Raw genomic sequence first — 19,979 nt, forward strand, 5'->3', positions numbered from 1 at the left:
GAAAGAGACTGTCTTGCCCAAGCTCATGTGGCAGAGCCAGCAGTAGCATCTGTTTCCTGCACTCCTATCCTGTGTCCAACCCCCTGACCCATGCTGCCGCCTTGCCTCCTCAGAGCAGGTACTGAGGAATAACTCTTGCCCATTAGTCGGCTGATGCTGAGTGTAGGAGCATTGGGCCTTGGCAGGCAGCTTTATAATGCACTGGAAAGGAAAACCATTGGCACGGAGGGAGGGTTTGCTGTTTTATTTGAATTGATATATATTTTTTTGGATTTTAGGGGACCTTCTAATGGGATGGAGGGAGAGGGAGGGATAGTTTCTTCCAGTGACTTGAAACTGAAGACTCTATACATGTCCCTTCTTTGGGTGTCTCTTTCCTCACCTGGAAAATGGAGTCCAGAGAATGAGGCTTGCCTTTTTTTTAAAATGCCGAGGGATGGGGATTGTGTTTAAGGATGTTTAAAGCCAGGCATTTGCTAGACAACCAGATTCTTAGGGCCTAGAATTAAGACGTGTTGCAAACGTTCTTTCTTTGGTTGTTGCAGGGGTCCTAACCCAAGCAAACTGATCCAGCAGCTTTTAACTCTGCGGCCCGACCAGCAGGTCTACATTTTCAACACATTAAAGGCGCACCTTGTTGATAAGGGTATGTTGGCCAGTTCCGAGGATGCATAGGCATCCAGGCAGTTGGAACAGGACTGGAAAAAAAGGGCAAGTCTCCCAAGGAAATCCCAGCTCACCTGACTTAAGACAATAATAAGGCCTCATTTCACTGTTGGCTTTTTTTCCTTGTAAATGTTTGCATTTGTGGGGTCCTGGGTATTTTTATAATATGTATTTATATGGCTTTGGTTAAAATAAGCAAATGGGGGTTTGTAGCTAGAAAGGAATCAAGAACTGAAGGGATCGTAGTGCAAAGATGTCGTCTTGGATCTGCATTTCAGCTCTTGTCTTCACGTTCCAAGAGATGTGTCTACACTGGGATATGTGTGTGTTTGTCTGCCTAGGTGCGGCTTCGTGAGTGTAAACTCTAGTGAAGATGACACAGGCACTTGTGCATCAGTATCTCTGACCCTGCCAGGCTGTGACTATACTAAGAAAATTGGAAGCCATGCAGCTGTCAGTGTTATCGATGTAGAATAGAGAGTGGACTGTTTTTTATAATGTTGTGTATCACTGACTGTAGGCTAGAGGAATGGGGGACCTGTAATTATCCACTGGTGGTAGCTGTACTGGGAATGAATTTGAGTCTTCTTTTCCCTAGTATAGTCATATCCTAGGTATGCACAGACCTTCTTGGAGATTTCTCTGCAGAAAGCTCAACAAATCTGAAGAAGATATTTGCTCTTAACCTGCTATATCAGATCCACACAAGGAGAGATATGCATCCACTTTGACTTGCCATATTTGTAGTACCTCACACATTTCCCCCACTCCAGCAAATATTTAAATAAAGTAGATTTTAAACCTTTTTTTTTTTTTTTTTTTACTGTGCCATTTAAGCAAAAATAGATCCAACTAATTTCTAACATCAGGGACAAGAATACAGAAAGGGGAATACGTGAGGTACAAGTTGTGTCAAAGTTGAATCAAATAACTTGAATGCTTTTTAAAAACAAATTTTATTTAAGAAATCCTGCTGAGGAAGAACAATTTTTTTTAAAGTGTTCACTTTTTCATAGCTTCTTTTTCACCCAGAGCAAAATATATAGAGATGTTTTAAAGCATGGAAGCATGAAAATGTCTCTTGAGAGTAGGAAACACCTCACCCTGATATTTTAGCCGTTTGAAGAGTTATCGCTGAATTTTATTTTCCTATTTGGAAGTCCAGTGTGGCATAGCAACCAGCTGGCTCCGCTGTTTTTTGAGGAGGGGGCGGGTTTCTGGTTGGGCGAGGGTTGTTTGGATTCTTTTGTTTGTTTTTTTTGTTTTCAGGGATCATGTCTGCCAATGACGTATTACTTGAGTTCTAGACATCATGCTGCTGAGGTTGCATATTAGTCTAGGGTTTTCAGCTTCTAGGTTTTTCTCCCTTCTCTGTTACTGACTGTCTTGTTTTTTGTATGTTGCACTTGCTGTTTGGAAACATGAAATGTTTTCCTGGTATTGCCCTCTATTTCTTGACTTCAAACATACCATATTTTTTAAAATAAATAAATGGAAACTCCCATCGGAGGTTTCCAAGCTTCAGGAATGATAACTTGTGACCTAATAGCACAAAATTTCATTTTAGTAGTGGGTTGTATCAACATTGTCATGTACTAGGGACTCTTTATTTTACTGTGACTTCTCTCTGTTGTTTGAGTGCGATCCAGGCTGTTATGAGAAATACATTTTTACATACTTGTTGAATCTGGGGAACAATTGACAGGGCAAGACAGATGATGCTGTTGGTGTCTTGAAAGCAAGTCACTATCCTAAATCTTCAGCACAGATCTATATTTGAAGCTACCAAACATAGCAACTGAAAATAAAGTACCCCGTATGCTTTATTTCCTAGTCTACTGCTTCCACTTACCTCTAGTGTCTTTTTATCTTGATAGCAGCACTTCCACCTCTCCCTGGGCTGGAGTTGTGGAGGGCAGAGATTTGCCTCCCCAGTGCTACACAAACTAATATTTGATCAAACTCAAAATCCCCAGTGAAATGCAATTTAAGGGTCTGATTCTGCACTGTGTAAGGCATCCTCAGCTAAAATCAAAGATGCTCCGCAAATTGCAAGACTTGGCACTTTTGCTCTGGTCCCAATTCAGGGTAATATTGAATCATTTTTGGTTAATTTTTAAGCTTATGCTTTCCCGAGCTCGAAGCTTAGAACCCAGTACCATGTCCACTGAAATCCATGGGAGTCTTGGTTTTTGACATAAGGGGCATTGAGTTCAGGCCCTCTGGTTTCAGAGGAGATTTAGGAGGTTGTCAAACCTTTCTTCCCGTAGCTGATTCAGTTTCCTTCTTTGGGGGTTTCATCTGGCATAACAAAAGTTTCTTCTCTTTTGGGTACTTCTTGTCTGATACCAATATCTGCCCAAATTCTTGCCTATTAACATCTGCTCCGACAGGTCCATTATCAAGTGGACCTACAATACCATCTATTAAATATGATTACAATGTATTGCTGTATAGAAAAAACATTTTCACCTGTTTTCATGTGAGAATTTGGTCTCCTGCCTTCATCTGTTCTACATCTTCACACTTTTTTTTAACACTTATTAAGTGTAAATGTTGTTTTTGAGGATGTGTATGACTTTCAACTATAGGATTTGGGTTTTCTTGTGGCTTTTTTTAAAATGCTTATTGTGAACACTGGAGGGCATAATGTGTTCATGAGAGTCTCCAAACTCATATGAGATGGATGTAGCCATCCCCATATCTAATTAAACCTTGCTTAACTAGAGGTTTTTTTCATACATTTCCTCTACTTATGTCATCGCCTCAGCCGTGCAGTGAAGTTGATACTAACCTTCAAACCCATAAGGAATCCTGATGAATTAATTCTATCCGTCAAGGCACTAATAAGCACTGTTACCTGGTAACTTGCTGTGATGAAGACCGCTTTTACTAATTCTCATGGGGCAGGAAATGTGCAGCATGAGTGTACAAGAACTACAGTGGTTAACATCCAAGGGACTATGGGCAAACACCCTGTGTATGCTAAACAGAAGTTGAGAAATACCTGAAGGTAGAATTTGCCTCCCTTTTGCATAGCTCTGTGGTGAAGCCTTTCCTCATTACACAAATCCCATTGCTTTATTAAAAGTCCTATATTTCTTCCCCAACCCCCATACACAGCAGAGTTTGGATCATAGTGGAAATTGGCTCTGAAACAGGTTTACAAACCAGATAATTTCAGCCTGTGCATAGTCACTGCATGGCGACACAGTGAGTGCAGGTAATCCCATTGTCTAGCTTCTGAGCAATAACATTCTTAACCCCCTATGTGCTGGTAGTTTGCCCTAAGGGGCTTCAATTAGTCATTCCAAAATCAGGCCACTCTTGGAAACTTGCGGACTAAGTGACTTACCTGAGGCCACAGAGGAGATGGTAGTTAGTGTGGGCCAGAGATTAAAAACCTTGGAGTTGTACGGTTTGGGTTCTGGCCTGCACAAGAAGGATTTGAGCCAAAAACTTTTTGTTGACATGAGGCAAAATTAGTCAGGGTGGAAATCGGAATATTAAGAGTGTGCTTTGGAGTCCAGCAACTTTAACATATGTATCTTTGTATATTGTGCAGATAACTAGGTTGTCGGTCTTAATACAGCTCTTGTGAGGCCTTAGATTTAGTAACCCTGAACAATTAGTGTGTAGTCGTGTGCTCATGAGCCACACTGCTAACAGCAGAGCTGCCTTGGCAAGATTTTCATAGAGGAGTTTTTCATCACAGCTGAAATGTACAAAATCAAGACCCTCTGCAGGTTACCTGAATGGTAGCTGCTTTGTGAGCACAATTAGGTTAAAGGAAAGGCTTGCTGTACAGTGAGAGAAACTGCAAAAGCAAGTTCTGATGCATAAGAACAATTGGTTGAAGGGCGGATTCCACAGATCTGGGGCTGTCTGAGCTAGGAGGAAGGAGATGTTCCTCCTTGCCAGTCTCGGAATTAACCCAAAAGCGTAGAGCTTCCTTACTTTCTGTTTAGGGCTCTACACGTGAGCTGGCTCTGAAACCACCTGCTAGCAAGGCTGGCAGAGTAGAAAGGGGCAGGAAATGTTTGAAGGGATTTTTTCGACTGCTCTACTAAGTGAGGAGACTGCTGGAATCTGAAGCCCTTATGTGGGAACTGGTCACATCCACAAGCAGAACAAGGGGTCCTAAAACATTCTGCTTGGAGAGAGGTGTCTCCAGAGCCGGTGGTGATGGTAGGTAGATCATATGGCCGTGCTAGAAGCTAAGGATGTGAATGGTTAACTGGTAAGCATCACCCTTACTGCCTTACCAGTTATGGTTAACCGGCAGCCTGGCTGGGCTGGAGCAGCATCCCTGCTTGCCCGTGGTGTGACCTGTTGGCCTAGCCAGAGAAGCTCGCCATCCACTCCTGTTTAAGTGGCTAATCAGTTAAAAATAAGGTTTAACTGATTAAATGGGATTCTGCACCCCTACTAGAAGCGGCTAAGTGATGTGAAGGTTAGAAGGTGCCTTGAGAGCAGCGATGGTGAGTAGGGGATGAGAAGGCAGGCAGGGACTGGAGCTGAAATGGGCTGGTAACAGGGGATGGCGAGTCATTCTGAAGGCAGACTGTGCTTTTACAAATCCCTTGAGATGCTTTCTGAGCTAAGTGGACATGTAAGCAAGCAGTGGATGGGCACAGCAGCTGGAACTTGTGGGAATCCAGTGTCTTCAGGTGTCTTGATCCACCCAGTGTCCAGTCATCTGTCCTGCTTAAATCCATTTAATTCCCAATAAGTGCCCTTTGCTAGGGTGATATGTGAAAGGCTGTTAGTGTGTTTGGTGACTCTGTGTGTCAGGACAATTGCTCTTTCCTTTGAGACTTCATCGTTAGCAAACCTCCGTCCTTCACAGAAGCTAGAATCCCACTGCTGCCTGTGTATGTGCTGAGTTCTCCTCACACCTGAGGTGAAAACCGGACTGCAGGAGTGAGGGAATGGCATGTGTTGTCTACTCAGAATAAAGCCAGGGAGCTGGACTTCAGTTTGCAGTCAGGAGATGTGATTGGCTGAATACTGAATGGTGGTTTCTCTCCTTGCCTGCGAAATGAAGAATAAGGCAGTTCGGGGGTCTGCATGGGCCAGCTGGAAAAACAGACAAGCTGAGGCTTTTCAAACGGCCAGCCCTTTCCAAGAAGGCCCTTGTTTTCAAATGCAGGCAGCCTGCTTGCAGTGTGTATCTTCTTACAGCTGCACTTCTAGAGGAGATGTGGCCTAGCAATGGTTCCAGAGATGCTCTGTCAGGCCCTTCAGAGCCCACCCCTCCTGCCATTCTGTGGCTGTCTCCTGCATCTCTTAGAATCACTCAGCTGGGCCCTACCAGAGCCATTCCAAATCTGCACCTCCTCATGCATGCACAAGATACGAGAGACAGGGTGGGTGAGGTTGGTCCAATAAAAGAGATCAACGCATCCACTTTTCTTATCTTATTCTTACATCAAATGGCAGCTTAGACCCAGCGCTCGGGAAAGCAGTAGCAGACTGAAGGCTTGTCATGTACTGTGGGTGGAATGGAACAGTAGCCTTTCAGTTAGGGGTTTGAAGAGAAAACAAGGCAAGTTTGATAAATGTGAGCAATGTTTAAAATGCCGGAATGCCAATTGGAGCACTGCCTACAGGCAGGAGCAGTCTGAGGCCGGCTGCAGCAGCTGGCGCCCCAGGCAGGTGGTGTAATTGGCGCCTCCGCCTGTACGGCCGTCAGTGACCATGATGTCATCATCGGGCACCTGGGCCAGTGGCGCTCTAGGCAACTGCCTAGTTCGCCTAGGCTCACGGGCTGCCCTTGCCTACAGGCAGGCTGGTTTTGGTTCTAAGCAGCTACACGCCGGTCGCCAATTGCTTCTGAAGCTTGGAGCAATTTAGCTGGTGTTTCCAACTTGACACTGGCTTCTCCAGCCTCAGCTGCTTCCCAAGTCATGCTGTGGATTAGACACAGCTTGAATAGCGGTGGCCCAGAATGCACAGCACAATCTCATTACGGCCCAGGTTCTGCTAGGGTTACTCCGGTTGAGTGGTTTCTTAGTCCACAGTGGTATCTTCCCTGTGTGCACTCCCATGGTCCTAATGAGGCCTACTCAGCGAGAGTATAAATCTGCAGAACCTAGCCTGCAGAATCTGCTCCCATTGGATTGAACAGGGGATTTTGCTACTGACTTCAGTGGGAAATCCTACAATACCACAGAAGCTCCAGTAAGTGCACTGCAGAGATTTTTGAGAACTGTTGATTTCACATGGATAAGGGTGGGTCTCCTAGTTTGCTGCATTCATCGGACTCCTGCAATATCAAATGCCAAGGCAGTCACTGCGTGTGATGAGGGGAGAACTCTCCACCTGCTTGCAAAAATCTTTTTCTGCTCGTTCTGTACATTTGGAAAGTAGATGTAACCATGAAACACCCATCCGTGGTGGTCATCAACACCTATTGGGGGAGACAACTTTTAAAATTGGAGTCAGCATGCATCTGCCATCATAAGCTGTAGTGTACCTCTTGACACAGTAGTTAACCCCCGAGTTACATTTTTGTACTACAGTAATTTTCACCCGAGTTACTGTATCTCAGCTCTGACGTGTCCTCTGCCATCCATTTACTTCTCCGTGCATTGTTTTTGATCAATGTTTTAGCAATACATGTAGACTTGCCTTTATTTGGTTGAATGTCAGAATGTGATATATTGTATATTTTAAAGCATTTACCATATTTATATACTGTATGTTACTGTTAAATAAATATGTAAGTTCCATTATTTGTGGCAAAGTTATTGATGCTGGTGGGGAAGGAGCTGTTTGATGTTGCCTAAATTGGCATTGGTCTCTCACTTTTTTCTTTGACTGCTAATAGCGACGCCTTGGAGGGGTTGGATAACCTCTTCTTTGTTCTGGTAACTAAGATTCCACCTGTTTCAAACCTTCTGTCATTTTTAAGAGGGAACCAAGTTTCTCATCCCGAAATGTCCTCAGTTATTGGAAACTTAAATGGCTAAGAGCATTTTTGGAAGGACTATTAAGCCTCTTACAACGGGATCTCCAAGGATTAGAGACCTGCATTGAGGTTCTTGCACCTGCCTCTTGAGACAGCTCGTACTGGCAACTGTGATGCTCCATCCATGGACCGTGGGTTTGGTCAGTTTGCTGAGCTGTTTCTGACCCCAGACTCCTGACGTTGGTTTTCCTTTCCAGAAGCACTGAGCTCCTGCCCCGCCCCCCCCCCCCAACTTCAATGACTGAGAATGGGTGACGGGGGATGTATCACTTGATTCCCTGCTCTGTTCCTTGCCTCTGGGGCACCTGGCTGCTGTCAGAAGACAGGATACTGGGCTAGATGGACCTTTGGTACAAGCCATTCTTATGTTGCAAAGGATTTGGAGAATGAGTCATCACTAGCTTCCCTGACAGGGCTTGTATTTTCCCACTCGGCTGTGGCTTGCGTTGCTCCGCAGCCTGACTCATTGCTTAACTTAAGGTTTTTTCAGGGGTTTCATGCAAGCCCATTGCAAACTCGCCCCTAAAACGAGTGGGCAATAATTTTTTGCCTGGGGACACTTCAAAAATTTCTGAAGTGGCCCTGGGCTGCTCCGAAAGGGGCGGGGCCTCTAGCCGAAGGGATGGGGGCGGGATACTTCCGAGTTTCCCTACCTTCAGACCATCTGGGGTTAGAGGAGCACCTTTGCTGGCCTGCCCCTCCTTTCCCCTAGGTGCCCATGCCCCTGGCTGGGGAGGAGACTTCATGCTCCCCTGCCCCCAGACCAATCAGGGCCTGGGGGCAGGGGAGCACACAGCACCTCTAAGTGCCGCATGCTCCTCACAGAGCGGGACTAGGGCGGAGGAAACTTTGTTCGCTCCTCTGCCCTCAGGCCCTGATTGGCCAGGGGGTGGGGGAATGCGTGAAGCCTTCTCCAGCCCTGTTAGGAGTGCCTGGCGCTTCCAAGAGCCACATGCTCCTGGTAGGGCAGAGGAAACTTCACACCCTCCCCCTGACCCTAATTGGCCTGGAGGCAGGGGAGTGGCAGGGCCTTGGCGGGCCGGTTGTGGCCCACAGAGGCCCTTTTGCCCACTCCTGCCCTAAAAGCAACCTATTGTGGCAGGAGCTGCCGGGGGTCAAAGGCAGAAAACCAGCACTTTCCACTTGGGGAATGTTGGTTTCCCTCAAGCGCACTATTAGAGAAGCCTAAAGTCTTTTCCTGCTTCCTATCCATTCATGCCAACCATGGGTAGCCGTGTTTGGTGCTGGAAGGCTCCTGCAGGGGCTGGTATTAGATTTTTCCTTGTATTCCAGGGGCATCAACTAAGGTCTGGGAGTCCCTACCCAGATTGCGGAGGCACATCTAGATCTCCAAATGTACCTAACGCTTGTTGAAAACTATGGCAGTTAGGAGCCTAAATAGCATTTGAGACTGTTTTAACTCCGCAATAAGCAGCCTAGGCTAGTGAGTGGGTGGCACGAGGGGCCCTCCTTCATCTCAGTGAGCAGCAAGATTGTAACCAAGCCGGTCTCCTGGGATAGGATAGTTTTGCTAACTCTGCTTGAGTCCCTAACACTTGTGGGGGGTGCTGATTGACCCACAGCAGTGCTTTGACTGGCTGCAGAGGGAGCACACAGCTCTGACAATGCTGTGTGCACTCAGCACACACTTGGCTTCATGTGCCCTTGCTATACATGTGTCACTTTAGTAACACTGGTAGGAACAAAACCACAGATGGAAACCAGTGGAATCTGGCAACCCTGTGCTATGCAAAACACTTTGTAGGCTGCTCATAGAACTAGGGATGCAAAATCCCATTCAGTTACTTTATGGGTGGGCCACATACAGCCTGCAGGCTACAGGGTGCCCACCCCTGGTTTAACTACATCAGACAAATGAACAGAGATCTCCACCCCCACTACATAGAGTAGGGGTTCGCAAACTTTTTGGCATCATGCCCCCTTTTTGATTTGTGAGACCCTCACACCCTCCCCCCAGTAGCAGCAAAACTTGAGGGGAAAAAAAAATTGACCAGGGCTGAAACAAAAACAGCAGCAAAACTTAAAGGGGGGGTGGGAGGGAAGAGTGCTGGGTTGTCTTGGGGGGGGGCCCAGGAATTGCTTCATGCCCCCCAGTTTGGGAACCCATGACATAGAGGAACTGAGCACAGAGATTATCATAGAGCTGGGAACAACTCCTGTCTCTTGAAAGCCAGTATCTTAACCACAGAACTATTAGGGTTGCTAGATGGTTTAACCAAAAATACCAAACATGCCCCTCCTCCCCCCCCCCAAAAAACCCAGTGGGGGGGAGAAATATTTTTTGGGGGGGAAGGGGGAGACCAAAGTTGTTTGTGGGGGAAGGGACCCCTGACAGTTATTAAGCAAAAAAAAAAAAGAAAACCCCCAAAAAACAGCATGGCCCCTTTAAGAAATGCCTTTGAGGTTTTTTGGCCCTAACAGGCTGCAGGCAGCTGTCTACCATCTTGTCTAGCTGCTCTAGCCCGGACAGCTCACCTGTGGAACCAGGTAAACACCTGGGATTTTTGCTTCCTGGCCGGGAAAGAATCAGAAAATACCGGACATTTTAGGTGTCTGGTATTTTCTGAATTTTTTACCAGACCGGAGGTGAAACTACCGGACTGTCTGGGTCAATACCGGACACCTGGCAGCCCTAGCAACCACCCTCCCTGAAAGCAATTCTATTGCCCCAGCTCCCAGCTCTCCCTGTCTCAGCTGTAACAGCCCGTCCCCTGGCCTGCTGCACAAACTGCTTCTTGCTGAGCGTGGATTTGGCTCTCTGGACCCAGGCTCCAGGTTTGTGGGCTGCTGCACGGTGCAGGAGACAGGTCATGTCCCTTTTTTCCTATCTTTGTACTCCTCCCAAAAAATGGCAGGTTTTTTATAAAAACAATGCTTTTTTTAACCAGTTTCCACCTGAATTTTGTACCATTCCTGTATGTGAAAAGAGTGATTGTGGCAAAATTCATTAGGTAGCTGTTTACTAAGTACCTGTAACTGGCAGGCTGGGTCCTCCCCCCTTTAACTACTGCACCCCTTTCCCCCAAGATGCTATCAAAGTGTCATGGCCCACCTAGGCTGCAAGAACTGTCTTTTTGCAGATCTAGTAGACTAAAAGCCACTGACGTTCGGGGTAGCTGGCAGGGCAAAGGTTCCTTTTGAAAACAGGATGCTGGGAGCCATGAGAAGTTAAGTTGCTTTGCGCTTCTGCTTCAGGTAATGGGGCTCAGGTTTTGATTTTCTGACCTGGAACCCAGCAAGTCTAGGGCTAAACCCTCTCTGGTTTAGTCTGGTTTCTGAAACCTGCTAATGACCTCCCAGGGGACCTGGACCCCTGGCTGAGAACCATGGTAGTGGAAGACATTTCATGAATGTATGCTAACAGGCTAAATCCCAGCATTAAGCAGCTTTTATTGTCTGGATGTTCATTTCTTTTGCCCTTTCCGTCCTCCCATCTCCCTCTGATCTTTATTCAGAAATCTGTGCATTTTTTTGCACAATTTTCTTCCATTTGTAATATTTGAAATAAACTGTGACATACCTGGGAACCAGTAAAATAAAACCAAAAAGGATGGACTTTGAGTATTCTGCAGGCCATGCATCTCAGGTGGGAAAGCAAATATCTGCATAGCCAGTAAATAAACAGACCTCATAGAGCAGGCATGTCCAAAGTCCGGCCCGCGGGCCAATTGCGGCCCGTGTTCCGGTTTAATACGGCCCCCCAGGTAATTTGGCAATATCTATCTTTTATGGCCTCCAACGAATCCACATGTATTGAGATGAATACATTGTAAAATCTCAGTTAAAGTCAGTTGGTCTAAATCAGTTATAAATATATTTGGACACAACATGTATACTTGGTGTTATGTTCCTGTTCATATTTTTTGAACTTAAAAGTTGACAGACAACCTTTATTACCAATAATATGTAATGTACTTTACAATGTTCCTGACATATATTTCAGCTTCCTGGATTTTTTTTTTCATCTGGCCTTCAGATATGAAAGGCAGAGTGATTTAACACCTGTTTAGATTTGTCATCCATGTGACGAAATGAAAAGTATGCCGTTTGCAATAAACTTTGCATAAAATAGTTAATTTGCATTTAATTTTAATGGTTCAAAGAATGTCAGGCAAAATGGTCGGCCCTCACGCATGTTCACTTCATCAAATCTGGCCCTCTTTGAAAAAAGTTTGGACACCCCTGTCATAGAGGGTCTGAGTTACCTTATCTGATTTCACAAGCTGTCACCACTTCCCTTTTTTTAGGGATGAGGGAAGTTAACGCCAGCCCTCTCCCTACCAATTAACACATTTTAGAAATCTTTTGCCTAGTAAAAAGAGGCTTCATGCTAGGGATGTAATAGTGTAGTAAAAGCTTATAGGTTAATGCTATAGATTACAGGCATTTCCCCCACCCCTTTTCCAGTAACTTTTTTAGCAGGATGACCAGCAGTCCAGCTCAGTCCTGATTCGGGGGGGGGGGGTCTAGGGCCTACCCCCATAGTGGCTGTGTGCTTAAAGTGTATTGGGAGCCAGGCATGCAGGCAGCCCTGCTCAGTTCCAGTATCAGAGGCAGCAGTGTGGGGCGACAGGCAGCCAGTCTGCGAGGGGAACTGGTTTTTAAACAGGCTCCCCTCATGGATCAGCTCCCACCTAGGGTTGCCAGATGGTTTAACAAAAAATACCCCCCCCCCAAAAAAAAACCATTGGGAAAAAATGTCAAGGGGGGAAGGGGGAGACCAAAGTTGTTTTAAAAAAAAAAAGTGGGGGGAGCCGAAGTTGTTAAGCAAAAGTTGCACCACTCCCTCCAGTTTGGGACCACACACTAAGCACCAATGCACCCACCTCTTGCCCTGAGCTGCCCCCCCCCCCCCAGTCTCCCCATCCCAATGCACTCACCCTTCTCAGACCCAGGACTCCCTAGTGCGCCCCCCCCCCCCCAATCCCAATGCATTCATAGAATCATAGAACCATAGAGCTGGAAGAGACCTCAGAAGGTCAAGTCCGGCCCCCTGCTCTAGGCAGGACCAATCCCAACTAAATCAACCCGGCCAGGGCTTTGTCAAGCCGAGACTTAAACACCTCTAGGGGTGGAGACTCCACTATTTCCCTAGGTAACCCATTCCAGTGCTTCACCACTCTCCTAGGGAAATAGTTTTTCCTAATATCCAAGCTGGACCTCTCCCACTACAACTTGAGACCATTGCTCCTTGTTCTGCCATCTGTCACTACTGAGAACAGCCTCTCTCCAGCCTCTTTGGAACCTCCCTTCAGGAAGCTGAAGGCTGCTATCAAATCCCCTCTCATTCAGCTCTTCTGCAGACTAAACAGACCCAACTCCCTCAGCCTTTCCTCATAAGTCATATGCTCGAGCTCCCTAATCATTTTGGTTGCCGTCCGCTGGACCCTCTCCAATGCGTCCACATCCTTTTTGTAGTGGGGGGCCCAGAACTGGACACAATACTCCAGATGTGAACTCACCAGAACCGAATAAAGGGGGATAATGACATCTCTGGATCTGCTGGCAATGCTCCTCTTAATGCAACCTAATATGCCATTAGCCTTTTTGGCTACAAGGGCACACTGTTGACTAATATCCAGCTTCTCATCCTCTGTAACCCCCAGGTCCTTTTCTGCAGAAATACTGCATAACTGGTTGGTCCCCAGCCTGTAACTATGCTTGGGATTCTTTTGTCCCAAGTGCAGGACTCTGCACTTGTCCTTGTTGAACCTCATCAGATTTCTTGTGGTCCAATCCTCCAATTTGTCTAAGTCACTCTGGACCCTATCTCTGCCCTCCAGCGTATCTACCTTTCCCCCCAGCTTAGTGTCATCCTCAAACTTGCTGAGGGTGCAATCCATCCCCTCATCCAGGTCATTAATAAAGATATTGAACTAAACCGGTCCTAGACCCGAACCTTGGGGCACTCTGCTAGAAACTGACCCCCATCCTGACATCGAGCCGTTGATCACTACCCGCTGGGCCCGGCCTTCTAGCCAGCTTTCTATCCATCTTACCGTCCATTTATCCAATCCACATTCCCTTAACTTGCTGGCAAGAATATTGTGGGAGACCATATCAAAAACCTTGCTAAAGTCAAGACTGACCGGCCTATAGTTCCCTGGATTGTCCTTCTTCCCTTTTTTGAAGATGGTCACTGCATTTGCCTTTTTCCAATCAGCCGGGATTTCTCCCGATCTCCACAACTTTTCAAAGATAATGGCCAAAGGCTCCTCAATGACATTTGCCAACTCCCTCAGTACCCTCGGATGCATTAAGTCCGGACCTATGGATTTGTGTACGTTTAGCTTTTCTAAATAGTTCCCTGCCTCGGACCTAGGCCTCCCTAGTGCGCCCCCCCCCCAAAGCACTCACCCCTGCCTTGGACTCAGGCCCCCCTAATGCTCCCCATCCCAATGCACTCACCCCTGCCTCAGAGCCAGGCTCCCCTAACGTTCCCCCATCCCAGTGCACTCCCCCCTCTCCCTGAGGCAGGCATCCCTAGTGTCGGGAACCCCCACTCCAATCAAATCTCCCCCTCTCTCCCCTCCCCCCTGCAGAGCCAGGCACAGAAGAACAATCTGACTTTTAAAGTGGCTGCTCCGGGCCCAGCTGTCTCTGCTCGCATTGTAGAGAGAGGGAGGTATCACGTGGCCAGCTCCCAGTCTCTGCTGGTCACATGGGCCAGAGCAGCATGCACGCCGCTCCCCTAACGTGGCGCCTGGCAACTGCTCCCTCCTGCCCCCCTTCACTAGACTCTGCTGTGCTCTCGCTCCCCCACTCCCGCCAGACATGGCAGGGGAAAATTGTCCCCACTGGGCTTCCATCCCATGGAAACAGGGCTCGTGAGCATAGGCAGACTTGGCGGTCACCTAGGGTGCCGCTGGCCCATGGCGCCAAAGAGCCCGATGATTACGTCATGGCCATTGACGGCCGTGCAGGCGGGGGCGCCGATTGCGCCTTCCGCCTGGGGTGCCAGCTGCTGCAGCCGGCCTCAAGCCGCTCCTGCAGGGAAACGGGAAATACCAGACATTGCACATGTCTGGTGGATTTCCTGGGTTTTTTACCGGACTGAGCCCGCAAATAACGGACTATCTGGGTGAAAACCGGAAACCTGGCAACCCTACTCCCACCTGGCACTCTGCAGATACAGAGGCAGCAGTGTGGAGTGGCGGGGGAGAGGGGGCCCTCGTTGGTAGGCTGGCTCCTCATTGGCTGTTGGCCCCACCTGGTTACTCGACTAATCAATTAAATGATATTTAACATCCCTACTTCATACAGGCCTTGGCCTGTCTCAGAGGTTGAGGATTTATCTACAGGGAAAATTATTGACTTAGCATAATTAACACTGGTCTTTCAATTTAAAATATGGAGAGATATATATCGCAGCTTTTGCTGTTATATATGTCCTGGATTCTGTGATTTCCACTCCAACACATCTGATGAAGGGGGTTTTAGCCACGAAAACTCATGATCTAATGTATTTTTTAGTATCTCAGGTACCACAGGACTCCTTGTTATTTTTCAATAAGTATGTTGACACAGGCAGTTAGTCTGGAAAAGTTGTAGCTCTTCAAATGCACCTCCTACCTTTATTCCAGGTTATCTCCTGCACACAAGTCCTATTGGTTTGTCAGTGCTTTCAGTACAGTGTCATCCTCCAGGTGTAGGTGGCCAACCTAAAGCCCTTAAGCCATAGCTGAACCCAGCTCATCTCCCGCTGGTCCCTTATCCTGTCTCCAGGCTCTTTCTGGGTGAGTAGGGCTCAAACCCACCACACAGCACTCTCCTGGCAAATATTCTGGCCCCTAAGCCATGCCAGAACTCACTCCCCTACTGTGTCTCCAGCAGCTCCCAAATCCCGCCTTCCTAATGCATGAGTTGGCTCCATCCTTGGGGCAGCCTGTGTGGGCTGGCATTACCATAGTAACATAGCCCCAGCCTGAGGTATTTTATAAACTTCAGAGGCGTAGTGGAGTTAGTTTGTAACAGGAAAAACTTAAAAAACAACAAATAGACTAGTAGCACCTTAAAGACTAACTACACATGTAGATGGAATCATGAGCTTTCATGGGTGCAACCCACTTCTTCAGGTGACTGGAGTATTAGAAGTCCAGATACAAGAATAAATGGGGGGAGGGGGAAAGAGAGGAAAAAAAGGGGGGAAAGGAGGGGGCAAGAAAAAAGAGAGAGACAGTGAGTAGATGGTTCAAGTAGTTACAAGAGTTTTATAAGAACAATTAGCACCTCCATTCTCCAGTTGGTTGGTTAAGTCCTTTAGGATGTGGAAGGTAGTATGCGATTAATCTTTAAAGTGTCTTTAATCTGCCTGGACACTCTTTAATGGATCTCCAAGTCACCATATCATTTCAAACCAGTTCCACAAGCCAAATACATAGAGAAGGGTTGGAACTTAACTTCATTTACAAGTTTAATTCTTATGCAAATGGTATGAACAGGGATATCAGCTGGCTTGCACACTACCTTCTACCTCCTAATGACTTAGCACCTCCATTGTTGGGTTGGTTGGTTGGTTAATTGTTCTTATCAGCCTCTTGTAAGTATTTGAACCATCTATTCATTGTGTCTCTCTTTTTTCTTTTTCCCTTCCCCCCCACCGCTCTTTTTCCCCCTCTTCCCCTCCCTTCCCTTATTTAGTCTTAGATCTGGACTTTTAATACTCCTGTCATCCTGAAGAAGTGGGTTGTACCCACGAAAGCTCATTATACCATCTACGGCTGCGTCTAGACTGACATGATTTTGCGGAAATACTTTTCACGGAAAAATTTTTCCGTGAAAAGTATTTCCGAAAAAGAGCATCTAGATTGGCACGGATGCTTTTGTGCAAAAAGTGCTTTGCGCAAGAAAGCTCCGATGGCCATTTAAGGTGCCTGTCTACACTGGCCCTCTTGCGCAAGTATTCTTGTGCAAGAGGGCTTAGCCCTGAGCAGGAGCATCAAAGTATTTGCGCAAGAAGCACTGATTTCCTACATTAGAATGTCAGTGCTCTTGCGCAAATTCAAGTGGCCAGTGTAGACAGGTGGAAAGTTTTTACGCAAAAGCACCCGCTTTTGTGCAAAATCTTGCCAGTCTAGACGCAGCCTACATGTTTTGTTAGTCTTTAACGTGTTACTAGTCTATTTGGTATTTTTATAAAGGTAGCTTTATTAGGTTGGGTATCTCCATGTTAGGTTGGGGGAAACCTGAGGCACAGGGCAAGAAAGCAACTTGTCCAGGGCTCATAGCAGGCCAGTGGCAGAGAGAGGACTAGAACCTAATATTTTAGCCCAGTTCTGTACCACAACTGCTTCTAGGCCAGTGTGAGTGCTGGGGTTTAACCACTATAAATGGACTCTCACAAAAAAGTCTCTGATTTTGCCGTACTTACCCAAGGGTGTTGCTCCTGCTTTGCCCCAGTTGTAAGCAAGCAGAATTGGCCTCACTATTAAGTCCTAAATTATTTAGTTCATACCAAGAAAGGCAATTTGCACCCTCAAACCCCCTCATCTGCTCCCCCTGACCCCCTGTATGTTGTTTATGGGCCATTCAACTTGCCTCATTAAATTAGACTGGACTGTCTCATAGGATTTTTGTGCTATTGTCCATCACTGTACTGTCTGTGACCCTTCCTAATGTGCTAACAGTTTTGTCACCCTCAGGTTGCATGTTCAAATCATGGTGGAATCCCTCCCTTTGCACAGTGAAATTAATGACCAATTAATGACTCCTTTCACCAGGGTGATTTTGCAAGATGGATTAGAAACAAACGTCTGGCCCATGCTTTTGTGATAGCTCTTCCCCAAAAAAGGGAAGTTGGTTCATCTGCTAAAAATGGTTGTGTTGTGTAATACAATATTTATCAGTTCTCTGAAGTTATTGCATTTCATTAACTCTGAAATTTACAAAAAAAGTTCATGATAATTGGCTGCACTTGGCATAAAGAATTTTCTCTCTCACACAGTGCAGCTATTCAATTGTACTGATTTAGAACAGGTTAATTAACCACTAAACTAAATCTTATACATGGGCCTTGATTTATGATGTATGAAGCCATTCTGTCTGAAATACCTTTAAAGCTGTGCTCACATAATATCCCATACTGTAATGTGTTTAACCTTACCCTGTGAGGTTAAATATACCCCCTGGGCAGTAGTGTAGTGCTATGATCCCTATATATGTGGAAATGTAGACACAGAGAGACTTAAGGGGTATGCCCAGGGTCACACAGGAAGTCTGTGGCAGAAGAAGGAATTGAATGTAGGTCTATTGAATCCTATCCTAACGTTCCCTGTCTCCTCCCCCTCCCCCACTTTTTTCTGCTGTCAAATGAATAATAACACTGAATGAGGGACTTTTTCTTTTCCTCTAAATAAGTCTTTAATAAAGCAAGTACAAGTTAATGTCTGTGTACTTGTCTGGTTACTCATAACGACGTAAGAACAGCAATACTGGGTCAGACCAAAGGTCTATCTAGTCAGTGTCCTGTCTTCCAAAAGTGACCAATGCCAGATGCCCCAGAGGGAATGAACAGAACAGGCAATCAGCAAGTGATCACCCATTCCTAGCTTCTGACAAACAGGCTAGATGGACCTAACCTCCATGAATTTATCTAGTTCTTTTTTGAACGCTGTTATAGTCTTGGACTTCACAACATCCTCTGGCAAGGAGTTCCACAGGCTGACTGTGCATTGTGAGATGAAGTATTTCCTTTTGTTTGCTTTTAAACCCGCTGCCTATTAATTTCATATGGTGACCCTCAATTCTTGTGTTACGAGAAGGAGTAACACTTCCTTAACTACTTTCTCTATTCTAGTCATGATTTCATAGACCTCCATCATATCCCCCCCTTAGTCATCTTTTTTTCCAAGCTGAAAAGTCCCAGTCTTATTAATCTCTCCTCAAATGGAAGCTGTTCCACATCCCTAATAATTTTTGTTGCTCTTTTTCAATTTCAGTATGTCATTTTTGAGATAGGGCAACCACATCTGCATGCAGTTTTCAAGATGTGAGTGTACCATGGATTTATAAAGAGGCAATATGATATTTTTTGTCTCATCTACCCCTTCCATAATAATTCTGTTTGCTTATTTGACTGCTGCTGCTGCTGCACATAGAGTGGCTGTTTTGAGAGAACTATCCACAATGACTCCAAGATCTTTTTCTTGTGTGGTAACTCTCATCATTTTATATGGATAGTTGGAATAATGTTTTCCAATGTGCATTTTACTTTGCATTTTTCAACTTTGAATTTCATCTGCCATTTTGATGCCCTATCACCTAGTTTTGTGGGATCCTTTTGAAGCTTTTTGCAGTCTGCTTTGGTAGTCTTGTATCAGCTGTGGGTGTCACAGTTCCTTTTGAAAACAGGACCTGGTCTTCAGTGATGCCTGATCTTGACAGCTGGAGCAATATGCCTCCCTGGCCAGCACCTTGGGAGTTAGGGGTTACCAGGTTCAGACTCGCACATTGACTGTTGGAGCCCTGGGACTTTGAGACACCAGTAATGAGCCAGAGTTGAGAGTTAGTCAGCGCTGGGCCAGGCTGATGTGGCAACTCATGGTGTTAGACACCACTAGCGGGTGGAGGGACATCTGCCTAGAATGCATTGCTAGACATTGGCAATACCACGAGAGACTAGAAAGGAATTGAAATACTTCTCTGGGTTATATCTCTGAAGGAACAACTTACCCTAAAGACTCAATTGCTGAGGGACAATCTACACTTGTTCCTATTTTTATTTTCTACAACCAGTTGTTACTCTTAATTTGTACAGCGTGCTTTTCATCTTTGAGGAGTGGTGCCAATTAAACCTGCCAGCCAGGAAGTGGGTGCATGGGAGCACCACAATGAGTCAGTGGTGGCAGACGTGCTATCGGAAAGGCCTGATCTCAGCTGTCGTAAATCAGCATAACTTCCTAGCTTTCAAGGTAACTGAGCTGCAGCTAGCAAGCTCTGGCATGTTTGAGAGCAGTGAGTGCTAGGAGCAGGCATAGTTTGACTTCTGTATGTACTGGGACAGCTGCAATCAGGCCAAAGAGGCCACACATATGGGCAAAATCCCATACCGTCCAAAATATGCTGGCTTTGTCTAGACTGGCCACTTTTTCTGGAAAAGCAGCCGCTTTTTTAGAAAAACTTAGCAGCTGTCTACACTGGCCGCTGAATTTCCGCAAAAGCACTGACGATCTCATGTAAGATTGTCAGTGTTTTTGCAGAAATACTATGCTGCTCTCGTTCGAGCAAAAGTCTTTTTTCGAAAAACTTTTGTGCAAAAGGGCCAGTGTAGACAGCAGAGTAGACAGTTTTCCGCAAAAAAGCCCCGATTGCGAAAATGGCG

General features: G+C 46.1%; 1 protein-coding gene across 2 annotated transcripts in view; it reads left to right on the plus strand.

Annotated features, from left to right (window-relative positions):
- Window positions 1–7,403, plus strand: part of CDS2 (CDP-diacylglycerol synthase 2) — a 58,682-nt gene extending 51,279 nt beyond the window's left edge. For both annotated transcript variants that reach the window (XM_075911025.1, XM_075911024.1), the window contains exon 13: window positions 546–7,403. In XM_075911025.1, coding sequence (XP_075767140.1) covers window positions 546–675 — 130 coding nt within the window. In that variant the 3' untranslated portion in view covers window positions 676–7,403. The remainder of the gene's footprint in view (window positions 1–545) is intronic.
- Window positions 7,404–19,979: the final 12,576 nt, after the last annotated feature.

Source organism: Pelodiscus sinensis, chromosome 28 (assembly GCF_049634645.1).
Source record: "Pelodiscus sinensis isolate JC-2024 chromosome 28, ASM4963464v1, whole genome shotgun sequence".
NCBI lineage: Eukaryota > Metazoa > Chordata > Testudines > Trionychidae > Pelodiscus > Pelodiscus sinensis.